General features: G+C 52.0%; 1 protein-coding gene across 1 annotated transcript; it reads left to right on the top strand.

Moving 5' to 3' along the window:
* The first annotated feature begins 3,075 nt into the window (after positions 1-3,075).
* Positions 3,076-12,641, top strand: CKAP4 (cytoskeleton associated protein 4). Its single transcript, XM_082849972.1, has 2 exons — positions 3,076-3,662; positions 10,160-12,641. The coding sequence occupies exons 1-2, from the start codon at positions 3,213-3,215 to the stop codon at positions 11,489-11,491; spliced, it is 1,782 nt and encodes a 593-aa protein (XP_082706098.1). The 5' UTR covers positions 3,076-3,212; the 3' UTR covers positions 11,492-12,641.
* Positions 12,642-12,952: the final 311 nt, after the last annotated feature.

The following is a 12,952-nucleotide window of genomic DNA, read 5'->3' as shown; positions in this document are numbered from 1 at the left end:
TCCAGAGAGGAGGTTAAGTACACTTCTCAAGGTCACAGAGTTAGTTTGGTGGCAGAACTAAGGCTAAAAAGCAGGGCACCTGCTTCCCAGGCCAGAGCTTGTCTGGGCCCCCAAAGCTGCTTTGCAAGTTATCACTACCTCTGCCCTAACACGGATGACTGCTTGAAGGAGGATGGTTACTTTTTTTGCACTAGAGATTTTGAAACACAATCTGAATTCAGCTGAAATTGTTTTTTTTTTTTTTAATTTTTATTTATTTATTTTTGGCTGCACTGGGTCTTTGTTTCTGTGCACAGGCTTTCTCTAGTTGCGGTGGGTGGGGGTCTACTCTTCGTTGCGGTGCGCGGGCTTCTCATTGCAGTGGCTTCTCTTGCTGTGGAGCACGGGCTCCAGGCTCGCGGGCTTCAGTAGTTGTGGCTTGCGGGCTCTGGAGCACAGGCTCAGTACTTGTGGTGCATGGGCTTACTTGCTTTGCGGCATGTGGGATCTTCCGGGACCAGGGCTCGAACCCGTGTCCCCCGCACTGGCAGGTGGATTCTCAACCACTGCACCACCAGGGAAGCCCTAGCTGAAGTTTTTAAACAAGGTTCTTCTAGCAGCTTCATGGATGAGTTAGTTTTCTGATTTCCTCTGCCATCTCCTTTCCCCCCTCCTAGGTCAGAGCTGTAGGCCCAGAGCTAGGCGTTTTCTACAAGAGCTCCTGGTATTTAGCAGGAGTGGGAACGTTCCTCTCTGTCTGGGGCAAATGATTATAGTTCTAGTCTAGAACCTGCTATAATCTACTCTGGCCTCCCACACGAATAGCGACTCTTCGCCTGGCTGGCTGGCTTCTGTGAACCTCTGCAATCTGGACCCACTCCACCCAGCTCAACTCTCTCTTTCCTAATCGCAGCTCACACCCTTTGTGTCAGACAGGTGTCCTGGGCTCACCCCATTTCCGCCACAGAAATATCCCCCCTGCTCCTCCTATGCAAATCCATTCTTCAAGGCTTTGCTCAAGAACTTTCCGCCTCAGAAGACTTCCCCACATGCTGCCCAGTGGTTTGCTTTCCAAGTTCCCTTTACATTTATATTCTCAACTACACAATTTAGTCTTCGAAATGTTTTCGCACATTTCTCCAAATGTAATGCAGGCCCCTTGAGGGCAGGCACATGTGTTCATTCATTCACGAGTGATTTTTAAAAGCGTCTTTTTAAAAAAAAAATTATTTATTTATACTTTGACTGCAGTGGGTCGTTACTGCGAGTGGGCTTTCTCTAGTTGCGGCGAGTGGGTTTCTCGTTGTGGTGGCTTCTCTTGTTGCGGAGCACGGGCCCTAGAGCGCAGGCTCAGTAGTTGTGGCGCATGGGCTTAGTAGCTCCTTGGCATGTGGGATCTTCCCGGACCAAGGCTCGAACCCGTGTCCCCTGCATTGGCAGGCAGATTCTTAACCACTGTGCCACCAGGGAACCCCGGGAATATGTTTTTAAAAAGAAGGAATTGGGAGAAGTTTCCAGGCAGAAGAAACAAGGTTCCTAACGCACAAGCACACACAGACACCAGATTCAGGGGTAAAGCAGCTTGTAGAGTGGAGCTCTGTCCCTGCCACAGCACTAACTAGCCTTATTGAGAGTGGGCAAATTGCTTAATTTCTCTGGGGCCCATTAAAGGGCACAGGCTCTGAAAGGAGCAGAGCAAGGTTTAAATCACGGTGTGTGAGACCTTGCGCCAATCAGTTGGGGCGGGGCTCAGCCTCAGTTTCCTTCCTATAAAGTGGGTAAAATAATTCCTACCTTAGAAGCTATCAGTGAAGTCTGGAGAATATATATGTAAGTTGCTAAGCACAGAGCCTGGCATTATTATATTTCCTTCTACCAAAGGAGGGGTGACCCTGATCTGCTTCCCTCTCATTGCAGAGGCTGCTGGTTTCCCAGCGTACAGCCCAGAGCCTGTCCGTGGTAGGGGCTAACGCCAGAGCGTGGGCCCCCAAAGAGAAAATTGAGCTGAAAGGCCTTCAGAAAAAAGTCAACAGCGTCGACGGCGGACTGGCTGGGCTAAGTGGGCCGCTCAAGTCTTCTCTTCAACAGTCTTCACGCAGTCCGAGAATCTTTGGTAACTTCCCTTAAACATGCCCCTGGAGCCAACTGGTTTTCAGAAAGCCCTTTCTGCCTCCGCCTTCAAACCCCAGGAAAGGGACAAGGTCCAACCACCGGAGGCTTGGCGGGTGGGATGGGGGAAGGGGGGTGGGGATTTCCCCAACTCCCCGCAGAAAGGAATGGGGGGGTGTTCCCGCCCCTTTGCTCCCACTCCCAGGGGCAAGGCTCCTGGGGCGCCCCCCTTCATTTCCTCTCTCCGCACAGGTCCATAAAGGAGCGGGGCTCCCACGTGGCCCACTGCACCGGGTCTTCCCCGGCTCTCCGCTCCGCCTGGCCACCCCCATCTCGGCCGCCTATCCCCGGGGCCCCCGTGGCCTCAGCTCAGTCGCCAGTCCCGGTCCCAGTCGACCCAGCCCTCCGCCCACTCCCTTCGGTCACTCGGCGCCGGTTCCCGCCTCCGTTGACCCAGCCCGGTCGCTCCCCACCTCGGCTGCCTCCTGCCCCCCCCCCACCTCAGCCGCCTGCCCCGACCTCCGGTGACCCTGCTGGGACACCACCCTCGCCCCCCCGCCCCCACCGGGCCCCAGTAGACCGCGCTCGGCCACTACCCTCCCCTCCGCCGAACCCCCAACCCCCGACCCCCGGACCCTGCTGGGCCGTCCCTCTCCCTTCGGCCACCCCCATCCCACCCCGGCTCCCGTAGACCCCGCCGGGCCGCCACCTTTCCCTCGACCGTCCCCTCCCCCCGACTTGGTCCAGCCCCCTAGGCCCTGCGGAGCCGCCCCGCGCTCGGCCCTCCCTCTTTGGGGTCGTGGCGGCAGGGGGAGGGGCCGCCCGCCGGCCCCAGCGTGCGTGGCAGGCCCTCCCGGCTCTGCTCTGCCGGCCTCCCTTCCCGGGAGGCGGGGTCGGCGCCGCGGCGGCGGCGGCGGCGGCGGAGTCAGGCCCCCTCCTCCTTCCTCGCTCGCCCGGCCTCCTTCCTCGCCCGCCCGTTCGCTCTCTCTCTCCCTGCCGCTCCGACGCCAGCAGCGCCCGCGTGCCGCTCGCCCAGCCCCGGGGGAACCCGAGGAAGTTTCCTGGGCCGCGCGCCCCGCTCGCTCGCCTCGCAGCCCGCGGTTTCACTCGCCGCCGCGCCCGCCATGCCCTCGGCCAAACAAAGGGGCTCCAAGGGCGGCCACGGTGCCGCAAGTCCCTCGGAGAAGGGCGCCCACCCGTCGGGCGGCGCGGATGACGTGGCGAAGAAGCCGCCGCCGGCGCCGCAGCAACACCCGCCGCCGCCGCCCGCGCCGCACCCGCAGCAGCACCCGCAGCAGCTTCCGCAGAACCAAGCGCACGGCAAGGGCGGCCACCGCGGAGGCAAGTCCTCCGCCGCTGCCGCCGCCGCCGCCTCGTCCTCCGCGTCCTGCTCGCGCAGGCTCGGCCGGGTGCTCAACTTTCTCTTCTACCTCGCCTTGGTGGCGGCGGCCGCCTTCTCGGGCTGGTGTGTCCACAACGTCCTGGAGGAGGTCCAGCAGGTCCAGCGAAGCCACCAGGACTTCTCCCGGCAGAGGGAGGAGCTGGGTCAGGGCTTGCAGGGCGTCGAGCAGAAGGTGGGTACCCCGGCCCCCCAAACGCCGTGCGCCCGGCGTCTTGCCCACGCACCCACGGCCGGCTCCCTCGTGCCCTCCCGGCCGGGCCCCTTTCTGGCCTAGGCCCGCCAGCGGCCCGGGGTGCCCCCTCCCCGGCCCCCTAGTTCCAAAGCAGTCCCCAGACCCTCTTTGTTAATGGCCGCGGAGGTATCGGCCCCGAGGGATGGACCGCTTCGAGGATGGTCTGGCCGGTCCGGGAGGGTGGGCCAAGGGCCTGTCACAGGACATTAGCGGTGACCTGTAAGGAAGCCGGCAGGCTCTGGGAAGCCCATTCTTTTTGGATTAGGAATCGCTGAATGGGCAGAGTTGTCTGAAGAGGAGGTTGGAAGGGAAGCCAGCGCATCCCTGGAAGCCTCGGGCAAGGCCGAACCTCTCCTCTCCCAGTGGGAGACATCTGAGCCAGATTTCAATAGACCTGGAGCCTGGGGAAAGAAAAGCTAGTAGTCTTACTCATTTGTGTAGTTCTAATGAAATAGCTCATCTCTTTAGGCTCCTTGCCCTTTATTGGACCAGTGTACCTATGTGGGCCTTGGAAGTAGCATATTTCAGCTTTAGAGGAAAGGAAAAGCCAAAAATACTAGGTCATACTGGTGAATAATACCACATTTATATGGTGTTTAGAGGGCTTACTCACTTATTATCTAATTCTCATGGCAGCCCTGGGAGGGAGGACTGGCAGTTTTGACTCCATTTTCCAGATCAGAAAATTGAGGTTTAGAGATCAAGTGAATTGATAAAGACCCCAGCTCTTGAATGGCAGACTGCATGACAGTGTCTAGGCCACTGCGGAGTGCAGGGTCCACAGGGGCCTATTTCAGGTATGGATGGACCTCCCTTTCCACACGAAGTTGCTTAGGTTCCACCCTTTCTGTTTTTTTCCTACACCAAGTGCAGCTCCCTCAGCCTCATTCCTGCGTCCTCCCCTAATGTCATTGCTCAATGAAAGGTGGTTGCATGATCGAAACAAAAAATCCCGCCACCACTTCTGAGCCCGGAACTGCTGCCTTCTTTTCCCAGCATGCTGCCTGCCCTGCCAAGTTTCTATCGACTTGTGTGGAATATGCAGGACTAGGAATTTCCTCTTAAGACTGGCAGAGCGACTGGAGTGAGTCATCTCCATGCTGCAGGCCAAGGGAGGTGACTTTTTCGAAGGGAATTAAGTAGGCAGTGCTGCTTTGCCTATCCTGAATGTCAAATCATTCTTAAAAAGTAGACATACTGCTGGAGTATAATCACTAGCCTCTCAGTTTCCTCTCTTCGATCCACCCACTTACCAATCAGTCATAATATTTGGTGAAGTCTGATGGTCATATGGCTCCTCGTAGGCCCTGTGGAGGGTGCGAAGGTGCAGAAGACAAATCCTATTTGTGAAGCAGCGCACAGGTGGGTTTCAGTTGAGGGTAACTGCTGTGCGAGTTCAGAAGAGAGAGAGGGTAGAGTTTGCCCAGGCCTGTATCCTGGTGGCCAGGGTAGTGCCAGTCTAGATCTAGATGGTAATGGATAACTGTTGAGAGAAGGAGTGAAGAACAGACAGGTTTGTTTGGGGGACAGCACGTGGCTACCTTGCCTGTAGCAGAGGAACATGTAGGAAGCTGTGAGGAGGAGGGGGAGGTCGAGGCCAAGATGGTGGAGGTCTTGAACTGAGGTGGAAGAAATTGAACTTTATTCTCTCTGCTTCCTCCCTGCCCCTCCCTTATTCTCCTTTCAGGTTCCCACCCCTCCTCCATCACAGCTTTGTACAGATTCCTTTCCTTTCGGGGACTCAGTTTTCCCATGTCCACATTAAGGGGAGGGCTCTGTCCAGATTTTTAAGAGTCCACCTGGCTGTAAACCATTGAAATCATGACCTTTCTTTTAATTTAGTGGCGTAATCAAGCTAATAATTAATGCCTCATATTTACTGTGCGCTCATCTCTTTTGACTGTCACAAGCCCAACAGGTACAGACTGTTATGATCCCCCTTTCACAGATGAGAAAAGTGAGCTACAAGGAGGCTAAGGAACTCTGCGTGGTTACACACCCAGCAAGTGGCAGGGCTAGGACTCAAACCGCAGTGAACTCCTAGAACACTCTTAACTAGTCGCTTGCTTATTGTGCTGTCTTTCCCATGCCCGCTACCTAGTAGGTGTTCAATTAATGCTTACTTCATTGACTTGGAACTCAGAACATGCCCAGAACGGGGGCATTTGGCACACAGGATCTTCCACAGTGTGTGGCCACTTCCCTCTGCACCTCCGGGGTGGCCAGGAAATGTTATTCTGCATTGAGGAGTGAGTAGTGATGGATGGGCCCTCTGACAACCTAAGTTTGAGCCTCTCACAGCCCTCTCTGTGAGGTTTGTTGGGGGCTGGGGTTTGCTTCTTCACAGGGACATATTCTTACTGTATTATTTTGTTCATAATTAGTCTTCACTGTGGGTCAGGCATTCCCAGCCACCCTCTGAGGCGTTAGCACCATTTCGTAGATGGGCCAGTTGAGCCTGGAGTGGTTGTGTTACTCATTCAGGGACGTGCAGACCCTCAGCGGTGGAGATGGGGCTGGAGTCAGAGCAGTGTGACTCTGAAACATGCTACTCCACTGCCCTTTTGGGTGCCCACCTGGTCTCTCTTGTTCTCAGATGCTCTCGGTATTGGGACACGGCCCAGGTCTGCTGAATGGGCCAAGAGCCTGGTCTGTTCTTATCCTGAAGATTAAGCAGGCAGACGTGGGTGCAGGGCTTCAGAAGATGTTGGTAGTTCAGCTGTAGGCCCTCTGAAGGGCCTGGGTTGCTCTGGCAGATCCAGGGTGGCGTAGAGTATAGGAGTAGGCTTAGGCCTGGTGGGGACAGTTTAATGAGACTAAAAGCTATTTGTGGACGAGTGAGTTCTCTGGTCGTATTTCTGTTTTCTCATCTTGACTCTGGGCTAGGAGTCAAGGCTTGAGGCTGAGGCAGCATCTCCTCCAGGCACTCAGTGCACTCTGGACATGCTTCTGCCTGAGCGTATCACTGGAGGCTGAGCGCAGGTTCTAAAGGCAGACATTCTTGGATTTTGATGCTCAGCTCTACCACTTCCCAGGCTTCTGCTTTGTAAGATGGGGATTAATAGGAGCTACCAACTCATGAGATTATTATCAGGGTGGATTGGGATGATGTCTCTGAAGTGCTCTGCATAATCATTGGTGTACATCAAGTGTCCTGTTGAATGTGAGCCACCACTGTTCTCTTCTCCTACCCCCTGCTGTGAACTCCTTGATGACAGGGAACCTGTCTTAGCATTACTTTGCTCTGGCATCTTGTCCACTACTTAGTGGGTATCCCCCATATGTTGGGGAAACATGTATCCACTGCATATTGATAATTATTTTTTTTAATATTTATTTGGTTGCGCTGGGTGTTAGTTGTGGCTCGTGGGCGCCTTAGTTGCAGCTTGCCAGCTCCTTAGTTGTGGCTCGCTGGCTCCATAGTTGTGGCTCGCTGGCTCCATAGTTGTGGCCTGCATGTGGGATCTAGTTCCCTGGCCAGGGATCGAACCTGGGCCCCCTGCATTGGGAGCGTGGAGTCTTATACACTGTGCCACCAGGGAAGTTCCCTGCATATTGATTATAATGAGGTCTTTGCATGTGAAGGTGAACAGCTCACACCATCATAGGGAGACACTTTTTGTGCTCTTTTCAGTGTCACGGGTTGATTTGTTTGGTTTCATCCATAATTTCTGATCTAGTCCCCTTCCTAGCCATTTGTAAAGAGCCAGCCCAGGTTAGGAGTGACAGTCCGGGGTCGGGGGAAATGGACCAGCTCCGTCTTCGTCAGGCCTTTCTCTGTAAACGCGTTCATTCTTTGATTCATTCAGGAAACAGTGATGAACGCCTGCCATGTTGCAGGTAGTGTGCCTACCTGTTCAAACCTTTGTTCTGAATGCTGTGCTCAGAACAGGCAGGTTCTGTGATTGAATAACCTAATTTCAGAGTTGAGCTCTAGGTTATATTTGGTTAAGCAGGGAAATCGTCTAGTATTCTGGAGTCCTTGAGAATCTTATTCTAATCTATCTTAAAATCACAGACCGGTGGAAGCCAGAAAGGACTTTAGAAACCTATTTGTTAATAGATGAGGAGCTCGGGACTTGGAATATGAGTGTGACTTACTTGTGCTCACAGAGCTGGTGCTGGAACTAGAGCCCGGGGTCCTGTTCACATACCTATAGCATTTGCCCTTTGGCATTGGGCCAAGGGTGGGCTAGGAATCTCCAGACTTCTGAGCTACTCCAGAAGAAAGATTAAATGATAACGAAGGTGACAGTTACTGTTTATTGATCATTATGTGTTAGGCACAATTTAAGCACTTTACATATTAATACGTAAAGTGGATTAAGCTCACTTAATCCTCACAAGACAAGCCTATGACTTAGGTAACAGTACTATCTTTGTTTCCATCCTGTGGGTTAGGAAACCAAGGCACAGATATGCTAAATAACTTGCCCGAGATCACACAGATAGGAAGTGTCCAAGCTAGGATTTGAACATGGGCAGTCTGGTTCCAGAACCCATGCTATTTTATTTTTTTAGCTGTCCATCATGGAAATGTTCAAGCATAAACAAAAGAAGAGATCAATATAGGGAACACTATTTTCAATAATTATCAATTTTTTGCTATTTTAATTTCATCCCCTCACCAGCCCTTCCTCCTCCCATTTTGTTGTGCTCTTTTTGGGCTGGAGGTGGAGCAGTATGGGTCTGAAGCACTCTATTCCACCACCGTGTTGGATGCACACCTGGTTGTCTTGTTCTCAGATGCTCTGATGCTCTCAGTATTGGGAAATGGCCCAGGTCTGCTGAACGGCGTGAGCATGGGCAGAGAAGCTGGCCTGTCCTTCCCTGGAAGATTCAGTGGGCACAGGTGGGTGCAGGGCTTCAGAAAATACCGTCAGTTCAATTCTAGACCCTCTGAAGGGCCCTTGTTGCCCTGGCAGACCCCGTGGATAGTGATCTAATTTTAATTTTGACTGACACATTAGTTGACCCAAAGTATTCTGGGATTTATTTCTAACAAATAAAGAGTTCCTTTCTGTTCTTTCCTTTCCCTCTCCTTTGCTTGTTTCTTTTGGCAAAACACAGTATATTACACCTAACAAAGTTAACAGTAGTTCTTGATTATCACCTGATACCCAGTCCAAAATCAGATTCCCTGACTTTCTCAAAAATATGTCTCTTTTACAGTTGGTTTGTTTGAAGCAGGATCCATATAAGTCCACACATTGCATTTAATTGAGAAATCTCTTAAGTTTCTTTTAATCTGTAATAGTTTCTTATATTTCCTCCTTTAAATATGCCATTTATTTGTTGAAGATCCTGATTATTTGTCCTGCAGAATTTTCTACATTGTGGATTTGACTGTATCCTCATGGCATGTTCTACTCTTATATTTTTTCTGTGAATTGGTGGTTAGAGCTAGAAACTTGACAGATTTGGATTCTTTTTTCTTCTCTCTCTTTCTTTTGGCAAGAAAGCATTTTAGGTGGTACCATGTGCCACATCAGGATGAAGCCCAGACCATTAATCATCATACTCAGCCTCTCAGTACATTAAACCTGCTCCCGGGGGTGGTTTCCAGGTCAGACCCTGTTTAGGGTAGAATTTATTTAGAATGAAGGTGTAGTGGCAAATAGGATCATAGTGTGTTCACAAAGCCAGAAAATGCTAAGGGTCACCGGTCCACTGGTCACATTTTCAGGTGAGGACAGTGATTTGTTCGGGGCCACACAGCTATAGGCAGTGAGCAGAGACCTGAACCTTGTCTCTTGCCTCCCTGCCCAGTGTCTCCCATGTGCCTCAGCTTTGTTTCTACAAAAACTTGAGACTCTTTCAGTTGCAAGAGCTAAAAATTCAGCTTAAACTGGCATAAACAGAGATGGAGGAAGGGAAAGAATTTATTGGCTCAAACAAAAAAGTTCCAGAGTAGGTTCCTTCAGTATAGCTGTATACAGAGATTTAAATTGTGTCTTCAGAACTTGACCTTGCCATCTCTTAGTTCTGCTTCCCTCTGTGCTGGCTGGATTTGTAGGCAGGCATTGGTCATGTGCTGGTCTGAGCTGTTCCAGGCCTCCCTCATCCTATAGGTAGCAATCCCAGTAGAAAGAGGTTTCCCTTCCCAATAGTTTTAAGAGAAGTTTTGGAATCGATTTGTTGGTCTGGTTTAGGCCACATGCCCATCCAAGGGCTAATCACTATGGTTCCAGGAGCGGGTGGGAAGTGGGTGGACAGAAAGCATTGATTGGTCAGGCCTGGAGCACTTGGAGCTGGCCTTGGGGTTGGTCCCCCAAACCACATGGGCTATGTGCAAGGATGGTTCCCTAAAGGAAAAATTATGGTACTATTCTGGAAGAGGAGGGACCTGTAAGCTGGGCAAATGAAAAGAAATACAGCTGAATTGCATAAAACCCATCAGCTCTTCTCCATGGTTAACATCTGGATTTTGGTTACAGGTGCAGTCTCTGCAAGCCACGTTCGGGACTTTTGAGTCCTTCGTGAGAAGCTCCCAACATAAACAAGATCTCACAGAGAAAGCCGTGAAGCAAGGGGAGAGCGAGATCAACCGCATCAGTGAAGTTCTGCAAAAACTCCAGAATGAGATCCTCAAAGACCTCTCGGATGGGATCCACGTGGTCAAGGACGCCCGGGAGCGGGACTTCACGTCCCTGGAGAACACGGTGGAGGAAAGGCTGACCGAGCTCACCAAGTCCATCAACGACAACATCGCCATCTTCACCGAGGTCCAGAAGAGGAGCCAGAAGGAAATAAACGACGTGAAGGCCAAGGTCACCTCTCTGGAAGACTCGGAGGGATACAAGCAGGATTTGAAAGCCTTGAGGGAAGCAGTGAAGGAAATACAAACCTCGGTTAAGTCCAAAGAGAAGGACATTGAGGCCCTGAGAAGCACAGTCCAGACCATGGAGTCTGATGTCTACACGGAGGTCAAAGAGCTGGTGAGCCTCAAACAGGAGCAGCAGAGGTTCAAGGAGGCGGCCGATTCGGAGCACCACACCCTGCAGGCGCTCATGGAGAAGGTCCTCCGGGCGGAGGAGTCGGCCGCCCGCCTGCCCGAGGAGATCCGGAGACTCGAGGAGGAGCTCGGCCAGCTGAAGGCCGCACCCCTCAGGCCGGAAGAAGACGGGGTCTTCAGACCCTCCGAGGCCTTCGAAACGCTTCAGAAGGAGAGCCAGGGCTTGGACTCAAGGCTGCAGAGCGTGGAAGATGGGGTGCAGGCGGCGCGGGCGGCCTGGGAGCACCACCGCGAGACGGTGGAGGCGCTGCGCTCGCAGAGCGAGGAGCAGGCGCGGCACCTGGCGGACCTGCAGGAGCGCGTGGCCAGCCTGGGCCCCGCCCACGACGCAGACGTTGACGCCGACGCCGGTGGCCTGGCGGGCAGGGTGCGCGACCTCGGTGAGGCCCAGCTCTCCCTGGTCGGAGACGTGGACGAACTGAAGCGTCGCATGGCTGAGCTTCCCGGCGCCGTGGAGGCGCTGCAGAAGGTGCAGGAGCAGGTCCGCACACTGCTCACCCGCGACGCTGCCGCCGCGCCCCCCCAGGACCTGCTGGACAGACTCTCCTCTCTGGACAACCTCAGAGCTTCCGTGGGCCAGGTGGAGTCGGACTTGAAAATGCTCAGGACTGCCGTGGACAGTTTGGTCGCGTACTCAGTGAAGATTGAGACCAACGAGAACAACTTGGAGTCAGCCAAAAGTTTGCTAGAGGACCTGAGGAATGACCTGGATAGGTTGTTTGTGAAAGTGGAAAAGATTCACGAGAAAGTCTAAATGGATTGCGTGGGCAGGGCGCGGATGGCGAGTCCAGTTTCTCACGACCAAAAAATGTGTTGTTCGCTCCCGCGCCCCTCCCCCCAGGGCCTGGTCCCTCCCGAAGAGCCGGCCACACCACCAGGATCACTGGGGCTTTCTGTGTTTCTGTGCCCGTTTAATTTATTTACGATGGTTACCACGCGCTATCGGTTGCGCAGGCCTTCTGCTTCTGCTTTGGTTGGGTTTCCCGAAGGCCCAGCCCCTGTGCATCAGAGGTGCCTTCTAGAAGGGATGTTTCTCCCTAGTGTCAGGGAAGAACCGTAGTGGCTGCAACCGAGGATAAACGGAAGCAGATTAACCTCAAAAACCCTGCCTGGCTGGAGGATTTCAAGTAACAAAAAAAGGGGGAGGAGGTATTTTTTTTCCTAATTGTCTTTAAGGAAAATTCATTTCACTTTTTTTTTTTTTTTTAGTCCTTTTGGCCAAGGTTTTCATGAGATGTCACTCACTTCTTGTCTTCCACTTTAAACTGGTTACAGTTCATAAATGGCAGCTCTGAATTGGGAGGGGGACAAGCCCCTCCATCTTTATTTGAAAAGAATCAGCTGCTTGGTGGTCTGTGGGGTACGTGTCTTTTCCATTCCTGAACCATTTCTCCATCTCAGTGATAACTATGCAAAAGAATCCAGACGGTTCAGAATGTGAAGGCACAACCCGCCCAGAGTCCCCTGTGGCTGACCTATGTCGCCTCTTGGTAGGGTCCCCAAATAATGTGTTTAGAGTAAGCGTTTAGAATTCCTGAAAAGGGAATCCTTGGATTCGTTAAAGAAATGTATTATGAGAGCTGCTCATAAAGGCATGGGCTGCCTCCCTGGGGAATGGAGGCCACATCTTCATTTTACCGCGATGTCCCTGAAGAGGTTTGCTGTCAGCAGACCCCATCCATCAGTGAGGAACACGTGCATTTTCTGTAGCTGTTTGCTGTTTCCCTTCTCCTTTGAGCTGTACTGTCCTTTAATGGCTGTCTTGCCCTTTAAAAAAGAAAAAAGAAAAAAAAAAAGGAAAAGAAAAAGGAAAAAAAAGGTTTGTTTAGTTTACTGTGAAATGAACTGTATGGCTTATTTACAGTATTTTTAATTCTTAATAAACACTTGAGCTTTGTTATGACTTTTCCAGAGTGGTTGCTTTCTGAGAATTTAGTAACTTTGAACGATGTATGTTATTAACATGCAGTATTCAGGATTAGAAAGATGGGTAAGTGTTCAATTTTAAGACTATTTTTTTCCAATTCTAAAACCAAGACGGACTCCCTCTTAGGCCTGGGGGCATAGTTTTGATTGATTATTAGCAGGTTTATTTATAGGTCATTGCTTGACCCCAACTCTTAGCTATAGCAGAGGGTCTCAACCCTGGCTACCTGTTAGAATCTTATAGGAGCTTTTAGAAATGCCTGGGGCCCATCCCCATGGATTCAGATTC

Source organism: Leucopleurus acutus, assembly GCF_964270905.1.
Source record: "Leucopleurus acutus genome assembly, chromosome: 11".
Lineage (NCBI taxonomy): Eukaryota > Metazoa > Chordata > Mammalia > Artiodactyla > Delphinidae > Leucopleurus > Leucopleurus acutus.
The sequence above is the reverse complement of the archived record's forward strand: the minus strand, read 5'-3'. Positions and strand labels throughout refer to the sequence as shown.